At 48.2% G+C, this 27849-nt stretch overlaps 2 protein-coding genes across 7 annotated transcripts in view; one reads left to right on the top strand and one right to left on the bottom strand.

Moving 5' to 3' along the window:
- Positions 1-22573, top strand: part of LOC146333634 (E3 ubiquitin-protein ligase RNF126-like) — a 42908-nt gene extending 20335 nt beyond the window's left edge. For 3 of the 6 annotated variants that reach the window (XM_084825801.1, XM_084825802.1, XM_084825803.1), the window contains one exon: positions 1741-22573. In XM_084825801.1, the coding sequence (XP_084681927.1) occupies positions 1741-1902 (162 nt within the window). In that variant the 3' untranslated portion in view covers positions 1903-22573. Of the gene's footprint in view, positions 1-992; positions 1167-1740 lie in introns of all 6 variants that reach the window. The other 3 variants (XR_014786480.1, XR_014786482.1, XR_014786481.1) reach the window with 3 other exon arrangements.
- Positions 15579-24329, bottom strand: LOC146333633 (fibroblast growth factor 22-like). The gene is made up of 3 exons (XM_084825804.1): positions 23623-24329; positions 19708-19811; positions 15579-15925 (listed from the first exon to the last, which is right to left on the bottom strand). The coding sequence occupies exons 1-3, from the start codon at positions 23885-23887 to the stop codon at positions 15731-15733; spliced, it is 564 nt and encodes a 187-aa protein (XP_084681930.1). The 5' UTR covers positions 23888-24329; the 3' UTR covers positions 15579-15730.
- Positions 24330-27849: the final 3520 nt, after the last annotated feature.

The raw sequence follows: 27849 nt of genomic DNA, 5'->3' as shown, positions 1-27849 counted from the left end.
GTGGGAGAGATGGTCCCGAAATGCAACCATATGCTGGGTACACATGTAACTTCGATTGTGACACACACCCCAACTCTGGCCTAGGTCATCAGTGTACACATACGCACACGTGCACACACACACAGCTAGATCACCTACCTCCACGTCAATGACTTCTAGTCCTGATGGCTGTGCGCCTCCTCCAGTACCAGAGGCAGTGAGCCTATGTACACCAGCTGCTGGGGAACATGGGCAGGAGGGTGCTGTTGTACTCATGCCCTGCTTGTGGGTTCCTGGTTGACAGTTGGTTGGCCCCTGTGTGAACAGAATGTGGACTAGATGGACCCTGGGTCTGATCCAGCAGGGCTCTTATGTTCTTAAGTTCCTTTACCCCAGCTGACCTTAGACTTCTCTAGGCTGCTTCTTCCTGCTCCCTCTTCAGGCTCTAGTCTCACTTCAGGCTCTGGCTGTCTGCTCTTACCGGGCTCTCTTGCTGTCTTTATATACCCTCCTCCCTCAAAACCAAAAGCACGGCCCCAAGCCTGAAGAAATGAAACTTAAGGAATGAAACTGGCACTTAACTGGAAAAATGAAACTACTCCTGTCAGGGATAGGTAAAAGGTAAAGGTGTCCCCAACCAGTCGTGTCCGACTCTAGGGTGTGGTGCTCATCTCCATTTCTAAGCCGAAGAGCCAGCGCTGTCCGAAGACGCTTCCGTGGCCACGTGGCCGGCATGACTGAACACCAAGGTGCACGGAACGCGGTTACCTTTCCCGCCGAAGCGGTGCCTATTTATCTACTTGCGATTTCTCGCTTTCGAACTGGTAGGTTGGCAGGAGCTGGGACTGAAGACGGGAGCTCACTCCGTCACGCGGCACTCGGGTCTCGAACTGCTGTCCTGCCGACCTTCCGGTCTGCAGTTCAGCGTCTTAACCACTAAGCCACCAGATACCCCCTCCCAACAAAAAAACCCAGGCCTCTAAGCCTGCCCTTTTTTCCCTTTGCCTCTGTAGGTCTCAAACCTTCACACTACCATAGACAAACATCTCCGCCCATCCCTCACCCCAGCTTAGAATGAATGCCAGAAAAGCAGCCCGCAACAACAGGCCCATAACTACTGTCCAAGTGCCTGGGGAAATAAGATTGTCTTGCCCTGGTGCTGGAAAGATGACAAGAGTCAGCACCAGGTGAGGTTCTTTGGGGAGACTGTCCCATAGACACGGGGCTGTTGCGGAAACGGCCTGTTCCCAGACTGACCCCCCACCTGAGCTTCTCTCGGAGGGGCCACACGGAGAATGGCCTGTGAAGCCACCCTCAGGGACCAGGTAGCAGCATACGGGAAGAGTCGGTTCATGAGCAGCTGGGGTCCTGATTTATGTTGAGCAGCTCAAACTGTTAGAAAGCTCCTCCTCATGTTTGGCTGAAATGCCCAATTCCTAGCGCATCATTGTCCTGACCATCGACAGGAATGAGCTACGAAAGCACCAGTTGTGACCCTGCTTCCTGCACTTTCTCACCTAGAATCTTGTAGTCTTTGAAAGCCCATTCAAGATTTCCTCTGGTGATACAGATTAGGGGCCACCAGTAATGAGCCCTATGTGAGCAAATAATGTGCCACACCTGCCCCCACCCCACTGCCTCTAGGAGGGCTTTGGAGAGACGGAAGGGAGCCCATTCGAGGCCTAGTGGTTGTGCGCGCGCAGAATGTTGACCTTTATTTCTGACATCTTTCTTGTGCCTGTGTGTGTTTTTCCTCCAAAGCACGATACCTGCCCCGTGTGTCGGAAAAGTTTAAGCGGACAGAACACAGCCACAAACCCGCCGGGACTCTCAGCGATGAATTTTGCGTCGTCGTCGTCGTCATCCTCCTCCTCCTCCTCCTCAAGTTCACCAAGTAATGAAAACTCTGCAAACAACTCGTGAATCTTTAAAAGCGAACAAAAAATGTTGCCCCTCTCCTGTTCTTTTCTAATGTCATAGCCCTTTCTCACTTCTCCCTGCTGCCACCACCACCAGGGGAAAAAGTGTGTGGGGGAGGTGTCTCCAGAACAGAGCAAAGGGGCGAGAATGGGAACCTCTCATACTTTTCCCCTGAGCCATAAGAACACCAAGACCCTTTCTCTTCTTCCACCTCCCAAAGTGTTTGGTGTTACAATATCCCATTCTCTTAAGGGTGGGGGTGAGACAGACCCATTCTTTTTAAAATGCATGCTGCTGTTTGGACCCTTAAAACCAGCCAAACAGCACTGCAAAAAGCGGCAGGGATTGGAACATGAAAAGCACTGAACTGAGAGGTCAGAATTCCAAAGGGGCATTCAAAACTTCTTTTTTGTATTTTTTTTTTAATTTTGACCATTTTTTCCCTGCCTCCCTCCCTGAGTTCTTTCAACCTTTGATGTTTCTAAGCCTTGAACATGGAAATGTAACAGATATCCTCTTTCCCTCCCCCCTCCCCTGCAGATTTTCTACATTGCGAGGGGTTAATGAAGATTTTTAGGTAGCTGCCACTGAAAAAATGGGGGGGACGGGGATGAGATGTGACCCAAACAACTGGACACCATTTCATGACCCTGTTGAGTTTCTTTTCGGGTTTTTTCTCTTCTGTTTAATACTGCCCTTTTTTGGCAATTTGACACCAAGACCGGGGTTTTTCTAACTTTAAATTATTACTGCTGTTAAATAAATGGACATTTCAGCTCAACCCTGTGCTGCATTTGGGTTTGTGCTGCTGGGAGAAGCCAAGGAAAACATGGAATGGAATGGCTTGGAGCTTGCTGTCTGCAGGTGGAGGCCTCCATGCCTAGAGCATCACTGTTGTCATCTCAGTAAAAAGGTCTTGGACCGCTGTGTCTCTTGTTTGATGTACTAAGGTTTGTTGTGACCGCAGACCAATCCAGTTCTGTTTGCAGCCCTTCCTTGATCCGGGTTGTTTTACTTCTCTAAAGTTAGAATCCAAAATCTGAATCTCCCTTCCAGAAATCAGATTAAGGCATTCAAAGCCATGTACACAGTTGGGAAGCTATTTTACAAATCTGGGCTTTTATTTTATAGACGTCTTACTTGGCAGCAAGGGGCCCGCTGAAGGGAGAGGCTGCTTGGAACCTGCAACCTGGTCCAGGTCGCCATGCAGAGCTCAGAACCAAGCACACACGCATATCCTCCAATCTTTATTTCATAAATCTTAACTTGTGGGACAGAGCCTCCCCACCCCATATCCACGAAATGCTCTTTGCTCCTTCTGTACCAGCCCATATATTTTTTTCTACCGCAGTTCAATCCAGCTGGCAAATTTGAGTGAGGGTGGAAGAGGAGAAGTTTGGTCACAGCGCCCCTTAATGCTGAAATGCACAGGTTCTTCAGATGCCTGTGCATACCTGTTTCTGTATAGCAGGAGGGCCAAATTCCATTTTGGAGAAGCTCCCGGGGGCCACATTCCAGTGGTGGGCGGAGCCAAAGGCAAAAGGGGCAGGGCTGAAAATGCCAGCATGTTGTAGCTTAGTGCTGTCACTGCCCATAACAAAGCCTTCGGAGAGGCATTTCAGCCTTTTAGAATGGGGGGGGAAAATGCACAAAGGTTAGGAAACTACCAAACAGTTGATGGCTGGGGAAAGAAAGGGGGTGGGGAAGGGGCAGGGGCCACATGGGGACCCCTCCTGGATTTGCACCCTGGGCTGGAGGTTCTTCCTTCCTGCTCTCTGGGTCCTCTCCTGCGTGTGCCCATTCAGTGGCTCAGGAGGAGGCAGGGGTCCGCCAGGCATGATTACACCTGCAGCATGATTGCAGCGCAGATTGGGGGAACCAGTGACCCCCCCCAGATGTTGCATTACAGTTCCCATCACGCCTTGCCATGCTGGTTAGGGCTGGCAGGATTTGGAGTCCCAACAGCATCTGGAGGGTCATCAATTCCTTCCATGGGACAGAAATCGTTTCTAGAGACATTAGCAATAGCATGCTCTGCCACTCACCAAACTAAGACTCGACGCCCCTGTCTGCAGGCAGACAATTAAGAAATACAGACTCCCCAGGGAGGGGTTGGGCGGGGGGAGGCGGGGGTCTGTTTGAAAGAGGCTTTTAAATATACCAGGGGAAGGTGCTACAGTGGCCCAGGAAAGGACGGAGCCTGGTACAAGCAGCAAGAGGGTGGTGGGCGTCTGGATGGAGCGTGTAATGTTGAGTTCGCAGAGGAGCAAAGCAAGCCAGGAGCGATGGGGATGGGACGTTCTTATGTGTGCCTTGTTTTTAAAAAGAATGGACTTTATTGAAGGTATTATAACTGTTCAGATACAAAGCATTTCTCTTCCACTCATCCCAAATCCCTCCTTCAGGCCTGAAATGTTTACTGGCATGGTAAGAGTGTATATATTTCTAAGAAATGTTCTTGACACGCTTGTGTTAGTTGCCCTCAAACCAGGAGGTGGCACCAAACATCCACTCATATGAATTTCCAAAGAAAGGCATAATATAATTAGGCAGACCACGGGCGGTGTTTTTGGCATTCAGTGATGTCTTCCAGACTCTCTCCTCCAGAGCAGCGATGCCCCAACTTCTTTGGGTTGGTGGGCACATTTAGAATTCTGGGAGAGTGCCATGGGGTGGAGTGGGGGTGCCCATTCAAAAATGTGCCTGTCGCGGTGGGCTTGGCTGGTCACTTCCCAGAAGGCAGCTGGTAAGACAAAAATAAAAGTAATTTGCCCAAGAACTTAACTACAAGGCAGAGAGGCAGGAGCTGAGCTCCAAAACACATAACCTACTCTTTTGAACCCACATAAATAGGCTTCTGGACGGCAGTATTTTGCATGCCAGTGTCCTGGTTTTTAAAAAGGAATTTTTAAAGTCTTAAATAACATTTCTTGCGTTGCTCAAACAGCGGGGTGAGCCTAGTTCTAGATGCAATGTAGCCAGGAAGGCAAGGATCTGTGGAGTCAGTGGACAATGCACGGGGGCGGTCGATCTTCCAGTCCTGTGCTGTGGGCAGCAGGAGAGGCTGCAGGAATGGTGTCTTGAACAGTCGGGCTGTATGTATGCCCTGTTCCCTTAATGCCTGTGTGTGGTGGTGGTGGTTTTTAAGATTGCAGATGTCAACGCAACTGAGTCACTGGGATTGCTTAAACAGCCCCAGCCTTGTAACACCCCCCCCCTTGACTTGCTTCAATTAAAAACAACGACTTTCTGACCCATTTCAACATCCACGTTTTTGACCTGCCCCAAGATTGCATTTGGAAGGTGCCTTTTGCATCTGTATCCAGTTGGTCCTTTTTCAGGCAGCACCAAGTGCAAAATGTGGGTCCGAAACGGAATGCATTCAAAAGCACTTTATGTAGATTATATTTTATTTATTCAGTAGCGAACGGATTAGCTTCCCACAGCCTGGAAGAGCCGTTAGTTTGATACAGTGAAACCTTCAAGCAAACAGATGCAGCTGGATACATTGTGTGCACCCTGAGTGAAGCCATGCCTGCTGGCACCCCTAGTCATGGCCCCTGCCATGGTACACCCCTATAGCCCCCCAAGGGAGAGTTTTGTCCACTCCATTCCCATCAGTGGTGCCTGCCCCATAACTCTCCCTCAGCCCTCTAATTTCCTGTGACTTCAGACTGCTTTGACTGCAAAGCTATGTGCTGGTTAGGATGCCACCTGAAGATGTTATGACAGGCTTCAGCCACATGGACACATTAACATTAATGTGTTTTTAAAACAAAATAATCCCAAGGTTCACACGCCTGGGTTCTCCTTAAAAGCATGTCAGGAGCCAGCTGTCAAGGTTGGCTTTGGTGGTATGGCATGGACGGACGGACACCTACCTACAGTATCACGGGCAGTGAGGAACAACAGCAGAAGGAAGCCCAGTTGCACATCTGTCCTGCTTGTGGGCTTCCCCTGGGCATCAGGCTGGCTGCTGTGGGGAACAGGACACTGGGCTAGGTAGGTCTTTGGTCTTAAGTTCAAACTAAAAAAAAGCCCCCATCAGGGCAGCCTCTGCCTAAAAATGCCCACTAGAATAAAACAATCTTAGGGTGCAATCCTATGCATGTTTAGACAGAGAAAAGCCCAACAACTCCCAGCATTCCCCAACTGGCTAGGGAATGCTGGGAGTTGTTGGCCTTTTCTCTGTTTAAACATGCATAGGATTGTGCCCTTAATAGCCCATTTGTAAGCAGGAGGCCAGATTAATTCTAGCCTCATGCTTATCAATGGGATCTTCTCAAATAGGGGAGAGGTTATGAGCGAGGTACCACAGGGCTCAGTCCTGGGCCCAGTGCTCTTCAACATTTTTTATGAATGACTTGGAGGAGGAGGTGCAGGGAATGCTGATCACATTTGCAGATGACACAAAATTGGGCAGGATAGCTAATACCTTGGAAGACAGAAATTCAAAGTGATCTGGATAGACTGGAGCGCTGGGCAGAAAACATCAGAATGATGTTTAATAGGGATAAATGCCAAGTTCTGCACCTAGGAAAAAGGAACCAAATGCACAGTTACAAGATGGGGGATACGTGGCTCAACAACACTGCAAGCAAGAAGGATCTTGGAATTGTTGTAGATCACAAGCGGAACATGAGCCAACAATGTGATGTGGCTGCAAAAGGGCAAATGCAATTTGGGGCGGCATTAATAGAAGTATAGCCTCCAAATCCTGAGAAGTACTCATTCCCCTCTATTCAGCACTGGTTAGGCCTCATCTGGAGTACTGTGTCCAGTTCTGGGCACCACACTTTTAAGAAGGATGCAGACAAACTGGAGCGGGTTCAGAGGAGGGCAACAAAGATGATCAGGGGACTGGAAACAAAGCCCTGTGAGGAGAGATGGAAAGAACTGGGCATGTTTAGCCTTGAGGAGAGAAGACTGAGGGGAGATAGGATAGCGCTGTTCAAGTAGTTGGAAGGTTGTCACAGAGAGGAAGGCCAAGATCTCTTCTCTATCCTCCCAGAGTGCAGGGCACGGAATCATGGGCTCAAGTGACAGGAAGCCAGATTCCGGCTGAACATCAGGAAAAACTTCCTGACGGTTAGAGCAATGCAACACTGGAACCGATTCCCTAGGGATTTGGTGGGCTCTCCCACACTGGAGGCCTTCAAGACGAGGCTGGACAGCCACCTGTCAGGGATGCTCTGACTTGGATTCCTGCACTGAGCAGGGGGTTGGACTCAGTGCTCTTATAGGCCCCTTCCAGCCCTACTATTCTATGATTCTATAGTCATCCATGCACAGTAAGCTTGTGTGTAAGGATTTTTATTGTGTCTTGACATTTTCTAAGCTGCCTGGAAATCTTATTGAAGGGCAGTGTGCACATTTCTCCAATAAGGCAGGTAAGCATTATCTCTACGTTACAGATGGCCACTTCATGGGCTCTGTGGGGTGGGGGGATCCGTTGTGCAGGAAGGGGATTTTAGACTCTGGACCTAATGGTGTTACACCAGCAACACTCTTTAGACAGCCATATTATATTGCTTCACTTGTGAAGCACACAAATAATGTTTCTGTCCACCCACCCCAGCATTTCATGGTTTGCAACTGTTTCTCTATTCCTGGCTGGTCACAAAGCACTCATTTCCCAGAAGGGAAACTAGGGAGACTAAAAGAAAAGTGGCTTGTCTCAGAACCTGAGTTCTCCACAGAGGTGGAACCTGAGCCCCACTGAGCTCAGGTTTCTTGTGAGGATGGGGGGGGGGGCATTACACCATCTTGTGCACCTTGTAGGAAAGATGAGCTATAAATGCTGCTATAACCGGTTCCCCTGTGAAGGGGGAATCTTTACCTTCAAAGCCTCTGCCAGAACGGAATATGGAATAGCGGGGCATTACAGGGTGGAGGTGTTGAGTAGCTTTTACAGATGAGAGGATTTCACTTGTTCTGTTCCTTGTGTCATGGATTCACTCTGCCCTGCATTCTTACACTCCTCCAGAGTTCTGATTCAACTAGAAGAGAAATTCTAAAATGTATCCCAAAGCATGCACAGATTGGCGCAGCTTCCAGCTCCCTTCAGTTTATTTGTATCTCCCACCACCACATAACTGATTTGTTGATGAAGCACCGCCCCACCAAGTATACGTATGACTTCATCGATCAGTTTTACTCTTCTTGGGTGGTGGTTTACTGAAGCATCCAAAGAATCTTAATCCAACTGTACGGGCAATCATATCAAAATTGGTTATGTGCTCACGCGCACGCACAGTGTTTTACCAGTGTGCACTAGCGCACGGGTGAGCGATAAAACACTGCACAAAAAGAATCTTGATAAGGTCACACATTGCATCAGCATTGCTTTTTTGCAGTGTGTTTTCGATTCATAGAGGAGGAGGAAGGAATTCGGGAGAGACAACAGGAAGGGCTTCTTCACACGGCGCACTGTTAAACTGGGACTTGATGGCCGCCAATTCAGATGGCTTTAAAAGGGGATCAGATGAATTCATGGAGGATAAAGTGGATCAATGGCTACTAGTCCTGAGGGCTACATGCTACCTCCAGTATCAGAGGCCATATGCCTCCCAATACCATTTGCAAGGGAACACAAGCGGGAGTGAGGAGTTGCTTCTGGGAAATCCACAAACAGGACATGTATGTAACGTGTCCTGTTTGTGGATTTCCCAGAAACATCGGTTTGGCCATGCTGGAGAAAGAACACTGGACTAAATAGGCCTTTGGTCTGACCCAGCACAGCTCTTCTTGTGTTCTTCGGAGAGAGGGCAGCAAAGCATATTGCTCCTTCCAAAATTTGGAAGTAACGACACGACAGAGGGTTCCTGACACATTTATTCCACATTGGAAAGAAAGCATTTGGAGCTGCAAAGCCTAGGGGAGGAATTTTGACCCCGGAGACTTTCAGAAGCCCCCTTAACAGCTCTGTGTTTGGCTGAGCCTTTCTTCCGGAGGTTCGTGTCTGTACATTTCAAGAAATCCCTCTTCCCTCACGCTCTTCGTTTTCTCTTGAGGGCTGTGGATGGATAGCAGGGAGCATTTGGAAGACGTGATGCCATGTTTGCAAACGGGAGTCTTCCGGACGGCAAGTGGAGTGGTATCGCGTCATGGCTAAATTATGAGAGTGGGTGGGAGAAGGGAACGCAGCGGGAATAGTGCCAGAAGGTTAGTCTCTGCACACATGTTATCAGGAGGAATGTGACTCCTCTTCCAAATCTGTTTGGCAAGGATCTCTCGTGCAGGCGAAGAGAGGGGACACCCTGCGTGCTGCTTCCTATGTAATAGACGTAGACTGCTAGTCAAAACCTTGTTGGGGGCCTCTGGTGTTTAGATCAGAGGTCCACTTTGCAGTAGATCCCCAGTGGGACCAGACGCAGAGATGTTTAAAGCCTTAAAAATGCTGGAAAAGTAGCCATCATCCTGCACTAATATGTGGTACATAAGGTGGGTGCTGGAATGTTCAAAGATGGTCGAATACCCTGGGGTTTCCAGTGTGGTGTCCATGGGCATAAGCATTTCTCTTTCTTAAGATGTTTTTTAAATTATTTTTTTTTAACTGGGAGGCTGGCCTGCTGCAAAGCAAAGTGTTGTGCTCCACCCCATCTTTATCTGAGTTTCGAAAGACTGGTTTTGCGTTTTGGAGCAAAGACTCCACCTCTGCCTTGTGCTTAGGTTCTTGCAGACATGTCTTTTGTTAGCTGCACCTCTGAAGCCTTACCCCAATTCCAGAAGATGTCTTTTAGGTCTCAAATCTCTGCATTGCTCCTAAGTTTTATTCTGGTTGTACCATTCGTTCTATTAAGCGTTCATATTTGTTGTTGTTTTATGCTGTGCTTTGTGGTTTTAATTTTTGTGAACCGCCCAGAGAGCTTCAGATATTGGACGGTATAGAGATGAAATAAATAAACCTTTTGGTCTCACCAGTTTGCCTTCTGGGAAGTGAGTGATTTGTGACTAACCAGTCCCACCATGGCAGCCATTTTGTGAGACCGCCCATGACACTCAAAATTCCAAATGTGCCCAGTGACCCATAGGCACCCCTATGCTAGGGCATGGAGCAGTGAGGTGGTTAACCAAAATCTCTGCATGAACATCCTCTGGAATTGAGATAAAGCTTCAGAGGTGCAGCTAGATAATCTTAAACCCTGGACTTAATGGTCTTATGCGCGCGCGCGTGTGTGTGCTTTAGATGGCCACATGTATTACTTCAGTTGTGAAACACACAACATACCTCTTTGCCATGTCCCCACACACACATCATTCCATGCTTTAGAACCGCTTCTACATTCCTGATACGTTAGAGTGACGACGACAACAAAAACCATTTGCTAACCCTGATTTTAAAAAATAATTCTTTGAGCGTGTAAGTGGGAGTAAGTACCACTTTGTTGGAGAAAAAGATAATATATATTCTAAAGTTATTTTAAAGGCTCTAATTTTGTTTTAATACCTATTCCCAGGTGCTGATGCCAGTTTGGTTTGGTTTCAGTAGCCAGGGTTATGGCAGGACAAGGGGTCATTTTATAAGGACGTTTAAGATTTTAAGTGGGGATGTTTCTGGAACTCTCCTTGCCTTACTTCCTCTCCAAGTTCTGGGGGATACAGGTTGTCAGAAATAGCACAAGGATTCCCTTGGAAGGGGGAGCAGTGCAGCAGCGTGCAGGGGGATCCCTTTGCTATCTCCAGTTACAGATCATAGATCATAGAACCACAGGGTTGGAAGGGGCCTCCAAGACCATGGAGTCCAACCCCCTGCTCCATGCAGGAAGCCTGATTCCCAGGCGGTCTCCCATCCAAGTATGAACCAGGGCTGACCCTGCTTAGCTCACGAGATCGGGCACATCTGGCCCTTTGCTTGACATCATAGAATCACAGGGTTGGAAGGGGCCTCCAAGACCATGAGTCCAACCCCCTGCTCCATGCAGGAAGCCTGATTCCCAGGCGATCTCCCATCCAAGCACTAACCAGGGCTGACCCTGCTTAGCTCACGAGATCGGGCACATCCGGCCCTTTGCTTGACATCATAGAACCACAGGGTTGGAAGGGGCCCCCAAGACCATGAGTCCAACCCCCTGCTCCATGCAGGAAGCCTGATTCCCAGGCGGCCTCCCATCCAAGTACGAATCAGGGCTGACCCTGCTTAGCTTTCAAGATCAGACGAGATCAGGCGCATCTAACAAGGGGAACCCCCTCCCTGCCTCCTGCCCAACCCCCAGTAGCCTCCAGGGCAGGGGTGGGCTTGGAGAGGAGAATAGGTGCACAACGTCTTGTGGGCTGGATTGAGAACCTCTGTGGGCTGGATTAGGCCAGAGGTTCCCCACCCCTGGTCTTGCATCATGCTAAGAGATGGAACAGAGGGCAGCTATACAGATGAATGGGTCAGGGCTACTGGTTTGTCGTGGTCTCTCTGGAGTTTTATGGAGGGAAACAGGTTGAAATCTGGGAGGAGGGCATTGAATGAGGGGGGGAAACTGAACTTCGCCAGGCTCCCCAGAGACGGGGTTAACCTCGACCTCAGTGGCATCCCAAATGAAGCCCTGTTAGCATCTCCCATAGAATTAAATGGGAGGGACAACCACCCCTTCTCGTTGTTGTTGTTGTTGTTATTTATTTTCCTATCCCATGCTTCCTTCAACTCAGGGCACTGTACATGGTCCCCCCCCACACACACACACACCCTACACCTACCTTCCTTCTGTCTTCACAGCAACCTGCTGAAGTCAGCTAGGCTGAAAGACTGTGACTGGCCCCAAGTCGTCCAGGGAGCTTCATGGCCGAGTGGGGATTCGAACCCAGATGGCCCCAGCTCTCGTCTGGCACTGACCACTCCCCACGCATGCGTGAAAGGGCAGCAGACCTCCCCTGCCTACCTTAAGGGCCTACAGCTTACCCAAGGCGCCAAGTGCATCCCAGGTATCTCCAGGTAGTTTCTCTTAAAGGATGAAGTAGCGTAGTAGCAACATCTCTTTCTGGCTGAGCTCCTGGAGAGCTTCTGCCCATTAGACCAGGCTTCCCCAACCTGGCATCCTCTAGAGGTTTTGCACTACAACTCCCATCACCCCCAGCCAGAAATAGACAATACTGGGCTAGATGGACAAAAAACAACAACCGTGACCTGGTATAAATGCAGCTTCCTGTCTTCCTAATGGGCATTTAACTTATGCACTGCCTGTACCACAGGTGACATGACCTAGAATGGGTGTGCTTATGCATGCACACACGCCAGGCATAATGTCAGTAATTTTATTATAATAACGCTAATGATAATAGTGCACAGTTCCCTCATGGCTCAGCCTTGGTTGGGCCAGGCCCTATCTAGGATTTTTAAATGTTTGTGCAAACCCCTAGAACTGTCTTCCTTCCAAGCCCAGCCCCCTGGCTGGGGTTTCTAGACATTAAGGCTGCAATCCTGCACAGGATTTGGAACTGAGAATAAAACTGCCTATATCATACTGCCTTTATACAAGTCTATGGTGTGACCACCCTTGGAATACTGTGTGCAGTTCTGGTCACCACACCTGAAAAAGGATATTGTAGAGCTGGAAAAAGCGCAGAAAAGGGCAACTCAGATGACCAAGGGGCTGGAGAATCTCCCCTACAAGGGAAGGTTACAACAGCTGGGACTGTTTAGCTTGGGGAAAAGGAGGGGACATGATAGAGGTGTACAAAATTGTGCCTGGTGTGGAGAATGTGGATAGGGAGCCTTTCATCCCACCTCTAAATACTAGAACCCAATCTGGTCTCCCCATGAAGCTGGTGGGTGGGAGATTCAGGACAGATCAAAGGAGGGACTTCGTCACACAGCATAGAGCTGAACTATGGAACTCGCTACCACAGGAAGTAGTGATGGCCACCAACTTGGATGGCTTTAGAAGGGGGTTGGACAGATTCATGGAGGAGAAGGCTATGAGTGGCTATTAGTCCTGATGGCTGTGTCCTGCCTCCAGTATCAGAGGCAGTGAGCCTATGTACACCAGTTGCTGGGGAACATGGGCAGGAGGGTGCTGCTGCACTCATGCCCTGTTTGTGGGTCTCCCGTGGGCAGCTGGTTGGCCACTGTGTGAACAGAATGCTGGACTAGATGGACCCTTGGTCTGATTCAGCAGGGCTCTTCTTAGGTTCTTACGTTCTTACATACTTAACCTGGGAGCAAGTCCCATTGAATGCAATGCAACATATTTTGGAGCAGATGCATATAGGATTGCGCTATGCATCCCTGAGCAGGGATGCGCACTGCTTGTCTCTAAATGCATGAACACCTGCCGTGTGCATCCTGCAATTACTGCAAGTGCTGAGGTGTACTTTGCATTGTGACAGCATATTATTAGGCACTGATATTTTGTGTGGGGCTGTGGCAGTGATCTTTGATATGTGTGACCACAGACGTGCAACAAACACATCTCTGTTTTCGTCTACGAAATTTATATTTGATTACATTTACATCCCACCTTTCAATTCCAGAATGGAACAGTCAAGGCCTTTTGTAATAAAATTATGTAATAAAAACATACATCACAACATCCATTTAAGAACAACCAAATCAAGCTAAATATTTACATTAGATGCTGCTGCTGACGTTGTAGTATCCCACATCCTGGCAGTTACATTTCAATAAGGTGAGGGAATATGCCTGTATTCTAATGCTGGCCTACCTTATAGGGCTGGCATAAGGGTTGCCAATATAATGCATGGGAAGACCTGGAAAGAACAATCTGAACGTGTTCTAGGTGTGGTAGGAGGCAGGATTATTATATAGGTCTCCCAAAGTGGGCCACACAAACATTATCGTTTGTAAAGGTTGGAGGCCTACAGAGGCAGTGGGGAAAAGGGTCAGGCTTAGAGGCCTGGAGTTTTCTGTTGGGAGGGGGTGTCCCTGAGAGGAGTAGTTTCATTTGCCCGGTTAAGTTTCAGTTTCATTTCCCCAGTTAAGTTTAATTTTTTCAGGTTTGAAGCAGTACTTTTGGTTTGGGGGGAGGAGGGTATATCAAGAGAATGAGAGAGCCAGTAAGAGCAGAGAGACCGCCAGAGCCTGAAGTGAGACCAGAGCGTGAAGAGGGAGCAGGAAGAAGCAGTCTAGAAAAGTCTAAGGACATCTAGGGTAGAGGAATTGCATTTTGCAACTATTATTTTCCCTTAAGGCTTTTGTATCACTCAGCTCTATTGTTTAAATACCTTTAGTTGTAATTTGTTTGCTTTAAATCTACTAGCTAAACTGTTGTGGTTGAACCCTGTGTCTAGAGTGTCAGTTACCACATGTCTACGGGCTAAACCCCACATTATTGGGAAGGGGAAGTTGGAAAGAAGGAAGGTGGGACTCCTAAGGAGGCAAGAGATCGTTAAGGAGTTGCTCAGGGGGTCCAGGTCATAAGGGGAACCCTAACAACGTTGCTTATTATAGGTGGAGAAATTGGGGCAACAAAGGGAAATGAGTCATTGAGTCAGTCCTTCACTAACCTTTCAGGTCACTGTGGCTATCTAGTACAAATTGTTCCTGATTGGATATATTTGTGACCCACATAAAAAAGCTAGGCCCCCAATGTATTTGTCTTAAATGCTTCTTGGGGTTTGTTTCCTTGCTGGGCTCTCTCTCCAGCATGGTGCCCCCAAACAGCCCCCTTGGGGCCTGCCAGTCCCGTCCCGGATTTCTATTTTATTCAGATTCTTCAAAAAAAACGTTTGGCATGCTGCAAGGTAACAAGTTGCCCTCCAGTCCCATTTTTAAGATGGGTTCAAAGGAGCGGTTTTGTTTTTTGGCGCTCAGAGCCCACCTCTGCCTTTGGCTTTGGTACTTTGGGAAGTTGCTTTTCTTTTAGTCTCACCAGTTTGCCTTCTGGGAAGCGAACGTTTTGCTACCGGCGTGGCTAGTCACAAAGGACGAGTACCAGAGGTCTGAGCCTCAACACAAACAGGCAAGCACCCCATGTATCCATCACGCATGCCCCAGGGTGCGCCTACCTGGCTCTCTCAGCTAGGGATGTACAAAACCCCCACCATCTGGTTGTGGGGGGGTCCTGTAGAGGGGCATTTGTATTGCAGGAACAAGGCATCCATAAATGGTGTATTGTACGCCATTTGCGGCTGTAAAGCACTGACTTTGACCGAAATGGCAGCTGTTTGCAGAATCCAGCTGGATTCTGGAGGTCGGATTCTTCAGAATCCAGCCTCATTTGAGTCCACAGCGGAATTCTCCAGCATCCTTACTCTCAGCCCCGCTGGCTTCCTGCTGTTCTCCTTATCCCGGCTGCCATTCCTACACCACCTATACTCTCCCCAGCTGCTTCTGCTCTCTTAAGCCCCACCCCACCCCACCCCACCCTCCAGCTTACCAGACCAAGTGACAAGAGTCCCTTTCTTTTCTCCCCCTTCTTTTTCTCCTTGGCTGGACACGCTGCAGAGGGAACTGTTAGCCCGCGGTCGTCCACCATCTTTATTTCGTAAGAACGCCTCTAAGTCCACGTGTGGTCTCTGTGGAAATGAAGTTGGCAGCTGCTGGAGGCTCTCACTTTGCTTCGAAGTGAGCCCAGCTACCAGAAAGAAAAATTGTGGAAGGGCTGGGCATCTCAGTGGGGGCCAAGAAAGTTCTCTGCAGGTGTACTGGGGCAGTAGATGGTCAACTCAAGAAGGCGTGAATGGCTAAGCTTATCTGGAACGTGAAGCATGAAGCATTAATACTTTTTTTTAAAAAAAGATTGTCTTTATTCCTTTGAAATCTAGCACACTTTTCCTTGAGTTTTTTTTACAAAAATAATAAATACCCCCAAAGTTTATAAATATATAATATAATATAACATCTGTATCATAAAATAGTCCAGGGAGGGACGCAATCCCTCCGTCAGGAGATCAGCATGGGCAGGAAATGGGTGGAAAGGTGTTGCCGTCGTGTCTTGGTGCCCTGCCGTGGAACGCCCTTCCCATTGAGGGAGAGGAACATGGGGCGGCCTTCATGGTGCCAATGGAAGGCGGCGTAGGTGTTGTAGCCGTTCTCTTCGATGCGCTCCTTGAATTTGCAGTTAGGGCTGTACAGTTTCTGTAGGCAGCGGGGGAGAAAGAGACGGAAGCGGCTTTAATAATGGGGTTCGTAAACCAGAGGTACAGAGTCGGAGAGGCAAAGGGTCAGACGAGAGCTCTTTGGTGGAAGAGGTCACCATAATCAGCCCCACCACAGAGCAGGATTAGGGGGAGACCAGGCACGTAACGTATGGCTGTGAGAGCTGAGCTAGAAGGAAGGCTGAGCGCCGAAGAACTGATGCTTTCGAACTGTGGTGCTGGAGAAGACTCTTACGAGTGCCCTGGACTGCAAGGAGGTCAAATCAGTCCATCCTAAAGGAAATCAACCCTGACTGCTCACTGGAAGGACAGATACTGAAGCTGAAGCTGAAATATTTTGGCCACCTAATGCGAAGAGAAAACTCTCTGGAAAAGACCCTGATGCTGGGAAAGACTGAGGGCAAAAGGAGAAGGGGACGGCAGAGGATGAGATACCTAGATAGCATCACCGATGCAATGAATATGGACTTCAGCACGCTCCGGGAGAGAGCGCAGGACAGGAAGGCCTGGCGTGCTATGGTCCATGGGGTCACGAGTCGGACACGACTGAACAACAACAAAGGCACGTGGAGGAAACGCCTGAGTCCATTCCCCAAGTCAATACCAATACTCCCAGATGGAAATCAGCAGACTGGAGACTCCAACTGGATTCTCTATCACACCCTCACATTCACATCCATTCTGCCGTCTCCAGAATTACAACTGGGCCTTCGAGAATGGAGATGGCAGCTAGCCCAAACCTAAGCTCAGTCCTCATGGCCGGCTGCTGCCTTCTTGGCATCCCGTGTCAGATCTCTACTTGGGAGGTGGAGCCATATGTACGGTCAGGATCAGGGCCACACAAGTATTCCAGGAAAGATGGAGCAGCTGGGCTTGCTTTAACCCTCCGCTGCTGCCTGGAAGCTGCTGATGCAACAGCCTCTGGAGACCTGCTCTTTGTCTAGCTTCCTTCTGGAGGGCTTCCCTCCAGCCCAGCGGACCCTGTGACTGCTGAACAGCTCTCCTTCCTTGCTTAGAAGGAGGGTACAGGGCACCTCGAGGAACAAGTTTTGTTTTCTGTATCAGCCTGCTTGGCCCTTTTGTTCATCACTGGAGTTCTTCTCCTGGCCATTTGAGATTAGGCAGGTGGGGTGTGTGTGTGTGTGTGTGTGTGTGTGTGTGTGTGTGGTGGTGGTGGTGGTGAGAGCTCTTTTAATCTTGGCATCTTAGATATGGAATGCCACCCTGGAGAAACTCACCTGGTGCCAACTTTGGTACCTTTCTGGTGTCCAGACAAATACATTTTTATCAGCCCAAGATGCCCAGCATATTTTGTAACGGATTCTAGCATTGCCTGTTCTGGATTTGATCGATTCTTTTTATCGCTTCTGCTCCTGTGCTAGTAATGTTTTATATGGAGTTCTTATTGTATTTGTTGTTTTAAATGACACACTGCACCCTTGCTCGGAAGGGTGGCCTATAAATCAGTCGATGAAATACATTCTACATTTGAACTCTTGCCGAGGCACAAACTGCAACAGGGAACTTGGGGCCTTTCGCTAGTTCTCCGTTGTAACCTACCTCCATTATTGTGGGGACAGAATGTGGAAAGCCCATAAACGTTATCTTGAGTTCCTTGGAGAGAAGGTGGGAGATTATATCTGGCTGGGTGGTTGGCCCTGTGGTGCTCGCGGCCCCCTTAGGGTCCCAATCTAGGCTGCTGCAGATCCCTAGACGGCTACGCCTCCCTCTCCCCCGACCGCCTATCGTTGGGTGGTTTCTCAGTTTTTGTGCAGTTTCTTCCCCATTCTGAAAGGGCGAAATGCCTCTCCTAAGGCTTAGTGGCTGGCTATAAGTAGGGATGTAAGAACTCACCCTAGTTTGGTTCTCCATGCACTCACCGAAGCAGCGTCCCTGCTCGCTTCCCCCGCCCCCCCCCCCCGGAACCTGCGCTCGAGCCACCCATGAGTTCGGTGAATTCCCCAGCACTCATTGCAAACCCGTTCGGTGAGCGCCGGCATTTTCGCGCCTTTGCTTTCTAGGAAAAACAGGAAGTTAAAAAAATGCGCATATTCAATTATGCGCAGTTTGGAGCTGGGAAAGCTAAATAAGCACAATATATCTCTAATATTGCGCTTATTTAGCTTTCTCAGTTCCAAACTGCGCATATTTGAAGATGCGCATTTTTTTAACTCCCTGTTTTTCCTAGAAAGCAAAGGCGCGAAAATGCCGGCGCTCACCGAACGGGTTTGCGGTGAGTACTTTGGAGCACGAGCAGGCATGAGCGGAGGGCGAACAAGGACAGCATCTCAGTGGGCGCAGTTCGGGGGTCATGGGCGGGGGTTGCTCGACGAATTCCCGAACCCCAAACTGCGCTCACGACATCCCCAGCTGTAAGAGTGTTCAGTGATGATAGGCTGGCATTTTTGGTGTTTCGGCCCTGCTCAGTGCTGGAATGTGGCTCTCAAGAGTGTCTCTGAAATAGAATGCAGTCTTTGACCTGAAAGAAGTTCAGTACCGCTGTGCTAGGTGCTGTATGGAGAAGAAAAATATTTGTGATAAAAACAGTGTCGTCTGTGGTGAAACTGAAGAGATGCATTCAGACTAGTGGAACTAGTGTGGGCATGTAAGGATGCTTCCTCTCACCTGGATGTCTCCCCAGATTCGGGGTTCCAAATTCACTGGTGAAACTGCTGCCTTCAGGAATTCTTCAGGGTTTCTTTCTGCGTTTTGCATGGAGCGCTGCTGTGCCCACGTACCTTGCCTTCAGTTCCTTCCATTCAATTGTCTTCCCCAACCTAGTCCTTAACACTGCTTTTTGGCACTGCTTTCTTCAATCTTGATGTGACCCCACACATGATTGCAGGAAGGTTCTTTTGTGGGTGGCATGTTACGGATCTTCAGAAGCTCGTCTGTGCTTCAGCAAAGCAGCGTATAATGAACCTTCACGCAATCGTACATACAGTCACATCAAGATTGCTTATTTGCAGTTCTCTGCGTGCATGTGCACTGTACAGACACAGAGTGAGAGGGAAGACGCAAATGAACTGTGGGAACGTAAAGCTGCGGCAGCCTGCACATGGTTCTGGGATTAATTTTAAATGCTCTCCAAGTAAAACCAGAATTAAGGAGGAGTGGGACACAGAGAAGAGCAAAACAGAGACAATCAAGGATTGGAATGGGGGAAATCCGCTCATCCTTATCCTGGAAGCAAACTCTAAGGAGGATGTGGGAAATAAAGGACAAACTAGAAAAGTAGGTGTAAGAAAACCTTATACAGAGCCTTGGGGCGGGATGGATGATGTGGTGGCTGGGGAACATAAAGGTGAAGGAAAGGGCAAAGAGATCTCAATTTCACACATTGATTCCATAGAATGTTAAAGTCAGAAGGGACTCTGGGGGTCATCTAGTTGGACTAGATGCAGGAATCTTGCAAATACAGCATCCCTGACAGATGAGGACAAATAAAATAAATAAAAATAAAATACATTCACCCTCTGCTTAAATACCTCCAGTGAAGGAGAACCCACCGCGTCCCCGGTCAGCCTGTGCCACCATCAAACAGCTCTTGACTTTAGGGTGTTTCTCCTCACATTTATCCAAAATCAGCTTTCCAGAACATAGTGGCAAGTCTCTGCAGGACTCTTGCAATCAGGCTGAGAAAAATGAGCCTATGCAGAGAGTGCTTTTTCAGAGTCCTCTCGCCTCACCTCTTCTCTCCTCTCCCCTCCCCTCCCCGCCCTCCTTCTCTTCCTAATGAAAGGAATGGCGTTGCAAGATTACCGTTCCGTAGACCTTCCCCTTTCTGTTCATTGCCAAGTAGAAGCTGCTGTGGATGGAGCGGATCGCCACGGTGCCTGTGTGCACAGAGCGGATCTCCATGATGCCTGAAAGAGAGGGTGGAGTGGTAGGTGGGGGAGACATTGAATCATGTGTGGCCCATACCAGTCAAGGTCCATTAGAGGTTAGAACAGCCTTCTACAACCTGCTGCTCTCCAGTTGTGTTGGACTGCAGGGCCCATAGTGCCCAGGCCGTTGGCCATGCTGGCTGGGAGTTATGGGAACTGCAGTCCAAGACATCTGGAAGGAGCCAAGTTGGGGACAACTGGTCTAAGATGTTAAGCCAGAGCGGTGGGTTCCACAGGCTCACTAAGCGGTTCTGTGAATTAGCACTCCCTTTTCCCTGCCCTGAATCGACTCCCCAGTCAACATGCCTGCCAAACCAACCATGTAATATCCGCACATGAACGCTTCAGCACCATCTGTGTGACGGTCGAAGTGTTGCTGACATAGTGCAGTTGTGCAGGACGGGCTCTAGGCTTGAAAGGATTGTGCAACGTCTTCTTCTGTCAGTGGGCCCTGGCGGACCTATCCTGCTACATGGGCAGTGCTCTGACCAGCACTGAGTCTACCCTTTAAATTTCCCACAATGCCCTAGAGCAGTCTTCCCCAACCTGATGCCCTCCAGATGTGGTCCAACATCTGTGTTGGACTGCAATTCCCATAGTTCCCAGCCAGCACAGTCACAGATCATGTTTTACCAAAACAGCCATGGCTGTTTCATTTTTTCCTTTGTGCTTCCATTTTGCTTCCCTGCCTGTATCTTCGTGATCGAGGACAGGGTGTGATCGCAGGACCAGTCACCACCCTCTATTACAGGGCTGGCTGAGCTTTCCCCCCCCCCCCCCGCAAGCACCACAGTGGGTCAAGACTTCAGTTACCCTTCCCCTCTCTCACCCCCATATGCGCACGAACACACACACACAGTCTTTGCCTCACTCACACAAATGCACAGTGCCAATCAGCTGGGGAGAAGGGTTGTGCAGGCCTCAGGGAAGTCAGCCAAGAGCCTCATACAGCCCTTGAGTTGCGGGCTGCCCAGATGTGCTCTGCTAATGTGGAAAAGAATGCCCCCTAACTCTGAGCTCTCTGGGCTGCTGAATTTCTGGATGGACAAAAGCTGGAATCCCCCACATCCTAAATAAAGGAACTGGTCTTTTATGCATCGCCAGTAAAGAGGAAATGCATCACCCCAAAAATTTGACAATAAGAAGATGCCGCTTTGCATCTGTGAATGTATATGCATAGATGCACATTTGGAAATAATTGCTGTAATTTAAATAGAAATGCAGCATGCCTCACCCTAGTCTGGTGAGGTGACCAGCCAGATGGGCGATTAATAAATCTAATAAATAAATACATAAATTAAATAGTAGGAAGACTGTGACCAGGTGAGCTGTGTGCTGGTTGTTCAATCTGCTGCTGCCCAGGCAATGCTACCAGTGGAGGGGGAACTCCAAGGTGCCCCCCTGCCCTTGCTCTCCCTTCTTAGGGTTCTTCGTCTTTAAACTGGGCAGTTCTTCAAGCAGAGGATATCCTCTGCAAAGCAGGATACCTAGCCACCCTTGGGCCCCTGTTAACATAGACTGGTCCATGCCCCAAGGGAGGCAATCTAGAAATGAACACAGGGAAGGGGAACAAAGTTGTTGTTTGCAAAACTTTGGTTGTTTATTATCCAGCCCCAAGGGAGGCAATCTAGAAATGGACACAGGGAAGGGGAACAAAGTTGTTGTTTGCAAAACTTTGGTTGTTTATTATCCATTGTACCCTTTCATATGCCGTCATCTGCCAGCAACACCCTGCTGCGTTCTACATAGGACAAAGAGGCCACTCCTAATGCAAATGGAGCAACAACAAGAACAGCAATTTTCAGCTGCCACCAGGAGAACAAATTTTCAGTTTCCCAGCACACTCTTTTGCTGACATTAAGATGGCCTTCCTTGAACAAAGGAATTTCAAAGGGAGGCTCCAATGTGAAACGGCTGAATTACAGTTGACTGAGAAGTTCAGATCTATCTCAAGGAGCGCCTCCAGCCACACCAGACAGGCCGCTCAACAAGATCAGCCTTGGGTGGCCTTCTCTCTGTCCCATCAGCCAGGACAGCTAGGCTGGTGAGGACAAGGGAGGGAGAGGGCCTTCTCTGTGGCGGCCCCCACTCTGTGGAACTCCCTCCCTAGGGAACTCCGCCATGCCCCCGCTTTAATGAGCTTCTGCCATGCATTAAAAACAAGGTTGTTCAGGCAGGCATTTGGGGTGGGCTAGGGTAATTTTAGAAATGTGATGTTTTTAATGTTGAATTTTATTGTATGAACTGTTTTTATTGTTGTACATCGCCCAGAGTGGCTGGGTGGCCAGCCAGATGGGCGATTACTAAATTTAATAAATAAATAAAATAAATAAAGATCTATTCATTTGGATCTGAATAGAGACAATGGTTTCTTGCCCCACCTTAGGTGTGAATTTACTCAGCATTGGTTTGTTGATTGCATTATCATCTACTGCTGCTGTTGTGGAGGGTCACTCTGCTTATTTTGCATTCGTCCAAGCTGTAGCTGAATGGTTTGTATTGCCATTTCACTCCCAAGTTTTACATTTCAAATTTTATTTCCTTTACCACCCGCACCCGTGGTTATGTGAAGTAAACTCTAGACCAGGGGCGGGCAACGTGTGATCTGCTGGCCACATGTGGCCCCCATGACCACTTTTGCAGCCTGCTGCCACTGTCAAATTTGCTATGGCAGCAAAAACAAAACAAAACAGTGGCAATGTTGCACGCAAACAAGGTATGCAGGGCGTATGTGTCTTGCCTGCAAGAAGCATCGGGCCCCCGGAAGCCTCCCGGGAGCACAGTTCTGCTTGCAAAACAAGGCATAGGTTTCCCAGCAGCAAAATCAGCAGCAATTTCAGCAGGGGTGGGGGTTCCGAGGGATGACCAATGAAGCCTCCCAACCCGTGGAAGCTGCCCACACATGCTGTTGTTCACAACTGTTTACATAGGCTCTAAGGTGCCACAAGACTCTTTGTTATCCATGTATACGGCATTTCAGAAAGAATGAGCGGCCAGGTCCCTGCCCCAAGGGGCCTACAGTCTAAAAATAGACACAAATTCATGCTGAGACATGGCAGATGATATCCAATTTTGCCAGGGAGTCCAATCCTCCTCCTCGTGCATTTATTGCTGGCAGAAGCAGAACGCTATGAAGCGGTGCAGTATGCAAACTACTGGTTTTATGCCCAAGGGGTTGAGCAGGTTGTGACTGACCACAACGGGCCAGGAATCTGGTGGAATCTGAACACAAGCATAAACCATAACCTGTACAGCAAAGAGCAGCAGGTGAGCACTGCTCTGTGCGTATCTGCTTAACCACAGAACCAGCCCTGAAACATGAAAAGCAGTAAGAATGACAAGAGGATCTCTGAGGTCACACAGACCACATTTATTCACCCTTGAGTAATCAGTCACAACTAGTCCACAAATTTGGCAGATCTCCCAGGTCTTACACAACTACCCTGTTCATTAAAATCTACGAAAGTTTCACTGATTTACAGTGCCAGTCCTATGCTGGTCCACTCCGAAGTAAGTCCCATTGAGTTCAATGGGGCTTACTCCCAGGTAAGTGGGTATAGGAGTGCAGCCTTAGTCTACCAGTCAAAGCTTGCCATCCTATAGGTTACTAGTTCTCAGGCCTTTTTGTCCTAACGCTCACTTCTTGTGATGCTGGTACCAATGTATTCTGTTCTACCTCTGCAACAATGAGGGCTAGAAGCTTATTTCCAGTTTCAACCACAACAACAACCTAGGAGTTTCTGGTGTGGTACCCGACCACTGCAAAACATGAAATACCAGTAAGACTTACTGTTCAGATTCTCCCTCTGGTGCGTCCCTTTTACTTTGCCATCGTCGCCAATGTGTAAGAAGAAATGATTTGAGGAATACAGCCTCCTCCAGCGCACGTCACCCTGTAGGTGATGGTAGCTCCGGATCTGCCTGCCGCCCGCTGGCCACGAAGACTTGCTTTCTTGTAGCGCTGTGTCTCTGTGCCCCGCAGCAGATACGGTGAGTAGAAAGAGCATCAGGGAAAAGCAAGGAGTACCACGGATGAGTTGGTCCCATTGACCCATAACAGTCCAAGCCACGTGCCAGAAGAATTCCCCCAGCTCCCAGGTGGGCAAGAGCGACCATGTGTCTTCAAAGTGTGAACCGGCAAATATTTTGTGACAAAACCAGTGATTTGGAGGTGGTCTGGGGTGAGCAACCTCCTACACATAGTGCCATGGTGGAAAACATTTTAACGACATGGTCGAGGTGGTTTCAGCTAGCTTAGCAGGAGTCTTGTAGGTCTTGGTTAGAGATCCCAGTAGAATGACAACAGAAAGAGCATCTGATTTCCTTGAGATCTAGCCCCTTGTTGTGTCTTCTCAAATCCTCGGATGGAAGGCTTGGCTTCTCTTTTCTGCTGAGACTGGCTTGGGGGTTTCACCAAAGCTCCAAGAGGATCTCATGAGTTGAACTACCTGTGCCAGAGAGAGACACCGGCTTCATATGAACCTAAGCAATTGTATCACTGACAAGGCAAAAAATAAAAAATACAACAGCTTTATTTTCCTCCTTCTGCCTAGGTGGAACGGGATTGGCCGAGCCTACCTCCCAACCAATAGCTAAATCCCAAAGGCGGAGCAAGGTGTGGGTGTATTATTCCTCATTCATAAATCTGCCTTGGAGTTGTCAGGTGTTTCAAGCCTTTCGAATGCATTTGTGTCTAGGGAAGAGATGCAACATTACAGCACGCCGGAAGTAAGCCCCACTCAGTTCTGTGGGATTGACTCTGCAGTAAATGGGCTATGGATTGAGTGCAAAAATGAGCTGTTTAAAGAAGCATTATTTGTGGAGCGGAATAAAGTCTTTCTAAATATAAGAGCCCTGCTGAAAAAGACCAGGGTCTTTTCCCAGCCCCTCTAGCATCCTTTCTCCCAACAGTGGCCAGCAAGATGCCTCTGGGAATCCCACAAGCAGGGCATGAAGGCCACAGAGCTCTCCTGCAGTTGCTCCCCAGCAAGCGGTATTCAGGGAGGTAGACTGCATCTGAATTGGGAGGTTTCATTTCGTGAACATCATGAGTAACAGACCTCTCCTCCCTCTCCATGAATTTCTCAAACACCCTTTGAAAGCCATCAAAGCCCATAACCATCATCCTGTCTAGTGGCAATGAGTTCTCTGCGCTGATGACACATTGTGTGAAGAAGTATTTTCTTTTGTCTGTCTTCAGTCTAGTACCAAACCATTCATAATAATTTTCCTATTAAGAGAGAGAGAGAGAGAGAGAGAGAGATGACTTATCTATTTCTCAAAAGGATGCATAATTATATATACCTTCCCTAACCTGGTGCCTCCAGATGTGTTGGACTACAACTCCCAGCATCCCCCAGTGAGCCCTGCTGGCAGGAAGATGAAGGATGCTACATCCAGATGTATGTAGTCGAACACATCTGGAGAGCACCAGGTGAGGGAATGCCACTCTATCGCATCCCCTCTTACTCAGAAATAAGTCCCAGTGTACTCCATGGGATTGCCTCCCTTGTAAGTGACTTTAGGACTGCAGCCCAGGCTGTGACCCTATACACACTCTTAGCTGAGAGTAAGTCCCAGTGAACTCAGTGGGGCTTACTTCTGAATAGACTGTAAGTTTTCGTTCTCAACAAAGAAGACCTAAGCTCTTAACTATTCCTTGTAGGAAAGCTGCTGCAACCTCTCTGATGATTTTGGTTACCCGTTTCTATTCCTGCATACCCTCACTTAGTGATATGTTCCTTGATAAGATGCTAGAGGTATGCAGCCAAACTTCTACTGATAGCGAAGGCACACTCTCTGCCCTTTCTCTGAATTAAGATTGGAAGCATGCCTTATTCTGACTAAAATAGCCCACACCCAGAACACCTAAGTGTCAAAATTGCCCATGCTCAGAGGAGCACAACCCCTGCTTAGGCCTGAGTCCCTGTTTCCTAATCAGACAGAGGCAAACCTAACACATGGATTCATGCAGAGATGCAACAGGGAATCTCATTAGAAGGCACATAATTCTGCTCTGTGTCCACTCAAAAATAAATCCCAGTGCATGCTATGGGATTTACTCCCTAGTAACACCTGAGCTGCCATTGCTCTGCAGGTGATGCCTGTCACTGAAACATCCTTTCCTCTTATTTTTTTTTTAAAAACATTGTCAGGGGTAGCCAACCAGGCACGTACATGGCGACAGATGCTCATTCCATTCTTTTTAAACTTTTAAAATATATTATCCTTTTCTATAACAAAATGGTGCTTATCCAGCAGATGCAAACTCCATTTTATTCCTATAGTCATGACGATGCTGTGATTTAAGAAGTTTAAAATGTAAAACTGCACATGCTCAAGTTTTGTATTAAAAAAAATTAAAATGTTTTTAAAACATTTTTTGCTCTAAGAAATGTAGAAGCAGTTGTAAAGCATGGAATGGTGGTGTGTGTGTGTGTGTGTGTGTGAAGGTAATAGAAATCTTAGTTGTATGCTTCACAACACCCCGCCCCCTCCAATCATTAGGGTCTAAGATTACCTAGTTTAATATCTCCATGTTGCAGGCTGAGTTGAGAGAAAGCATAGCTCATAACTGCCCTGCAGTGTAGTCTGATGTTGTACCGATGTTGCAAGCTGGGACTGAGAGGGAGCGGCTTATGGTACACAGTTTCACTCTGGAGTGACCCAAATCCCTGATTTCTCCCTCCTGTGCCACTCTCAGAAGAGAGACAAGAACCCTGATATGTACGGAATGAGGACATTCCAGTCTGCCGTGTCGTTTTAAGGCCAAGCTGAACCCGTTTACTCTCAGAAGGGTAAGAACGTCACCCAGGAACATATCTCCTGTGTTGTGTGTGCAAACATTCCTGGGAGGAGGAAACCTCTCAAATAAATAGGTGATGCTGCTGCAAGCTCTTGATGCAACTCCACTCTTTTTATAGTTGGTTTTGGAGCCTTGCACATTGCCACAGCAAGGCCTGTCAGCAGAAGTTCTGGCTTCCTTGAGGAAATCTGCTTTGTCATGAACTCCAAAATTAAAATGCTGAAAATTCATTCAACAACATCATTCTTTGGTCCCTTTCTGCTCTTCTGGGCAGCTGGGGTGGCTTAATTAGAAATACACATATAACACTGTATCTACCTAATTAAGCCACCAAGTATACGGGAGAGCAGAAAGACCAAAGGGTATTTTAAAAACATTCATTTTTAACTTTTTGATTTTACAATTCATGACTGGGCACATTTCTCCTGATGAATCTATCTACCTCTCTCTCTCTCTTGAAGTGTTAACTAACTACACTGCAGAGGCTATAGAGAGCTATTTCTCAAAAATAAACCATAGTTTGAAGCTGGCTTACTCTCCTGGCTTGTTCCAAAGCTGGTGACCATAGTTTCCTGGGGTTGAAGAAAATGGGAAATTTTGGCTGCTTAGAGATTTCCTGGTTTGATTCCTTGTTCAGTCCTGTCCGACTCTTCGTGACCCCATGGACCATAGCACGCCAGGCCTTCCTGTCCTGCGCTGTCTCCCGGAGCGTGCTCAAGTCCATATTCATTGCATCGGTGATGCTATCCAGCCATCTCATCCTCTGCCGTCCCCTTCTCCTTTTGCCTTCAGTCTTTCCCAGCATCAGGGTCTTTTCCAGGGAGTTTTCTCTTCGCATTAGGTGGCCAAAATATTTGAGCTTCAGTATCTGTCCTTCCAATGAGCAGTCAGGGTTGATTTCCTTTAGGATTGACTGATTTGACCTCCTTGCAGTCCAGGGGATTCATAAGAGTCTTCTCCAGCACCACAGTTCGAAAGCATCAATTCTTCGGCGCTCAGCCTTCCTTATAGTCCAGCTCTCACAGCCTTACGTTATTACTGGGAAAACCATAGCTCTGATTATACGAACCTTTGTCGGCAAGGTGATGTCTCTGCTTCTTACTATGCTGTCTAGGTGTGCCATAGCTTTCCTCCCAAGGAGCAAGTGTCTTTTAATTTCATGGCTACAGTCACCGTCTGTGGTGATCTTGGAGCCCAAGAAAATAAAATCTG

Source organism: Heloderma suspectum, chromosome Z, assembly GCF_057233095.1.
Source record: "Heloderma suspectum isolate Gila_16-S chromosome Z, 16-S_ref, whole genome shotgun sequence".
Taxonomy (NCBI): Eukaryota; Metazoa; Chordata; class Lepidosauria; order Squamata; family Helodermatidae; genus Heloderma; species Heloderma suspectum.
Note: the sequence above shows the minus strand (reverse complement) of the source record. Positions and strands in the feature narration are given on the sequence as shown.

Bases quoted from the DNA above. Each gene is read 5' to 3' on its own strand.
- LOC146333633 (XM_084825804.1), bottom strand. From the start codon at position 23,887: ATGGGTCAATGGGACCAACTCATCCGTGGTACTCCTTGCTTTTCCCTG. The intron at 19,812-23,622 runs GTAAGTCTTACT...CCTCTCTTTCAG, and splicing joins CCAGAGGGAGAATCTGAACA to GCATCATGGAGATCCGCTCT. The intron at 15,926-19,707 runs GTAATCTTGCAA...CGCTGCCTACAG, and splicing joins AGGGGAAGGTCTACGGAACG to AAACTGTACAGCCCTAACTG.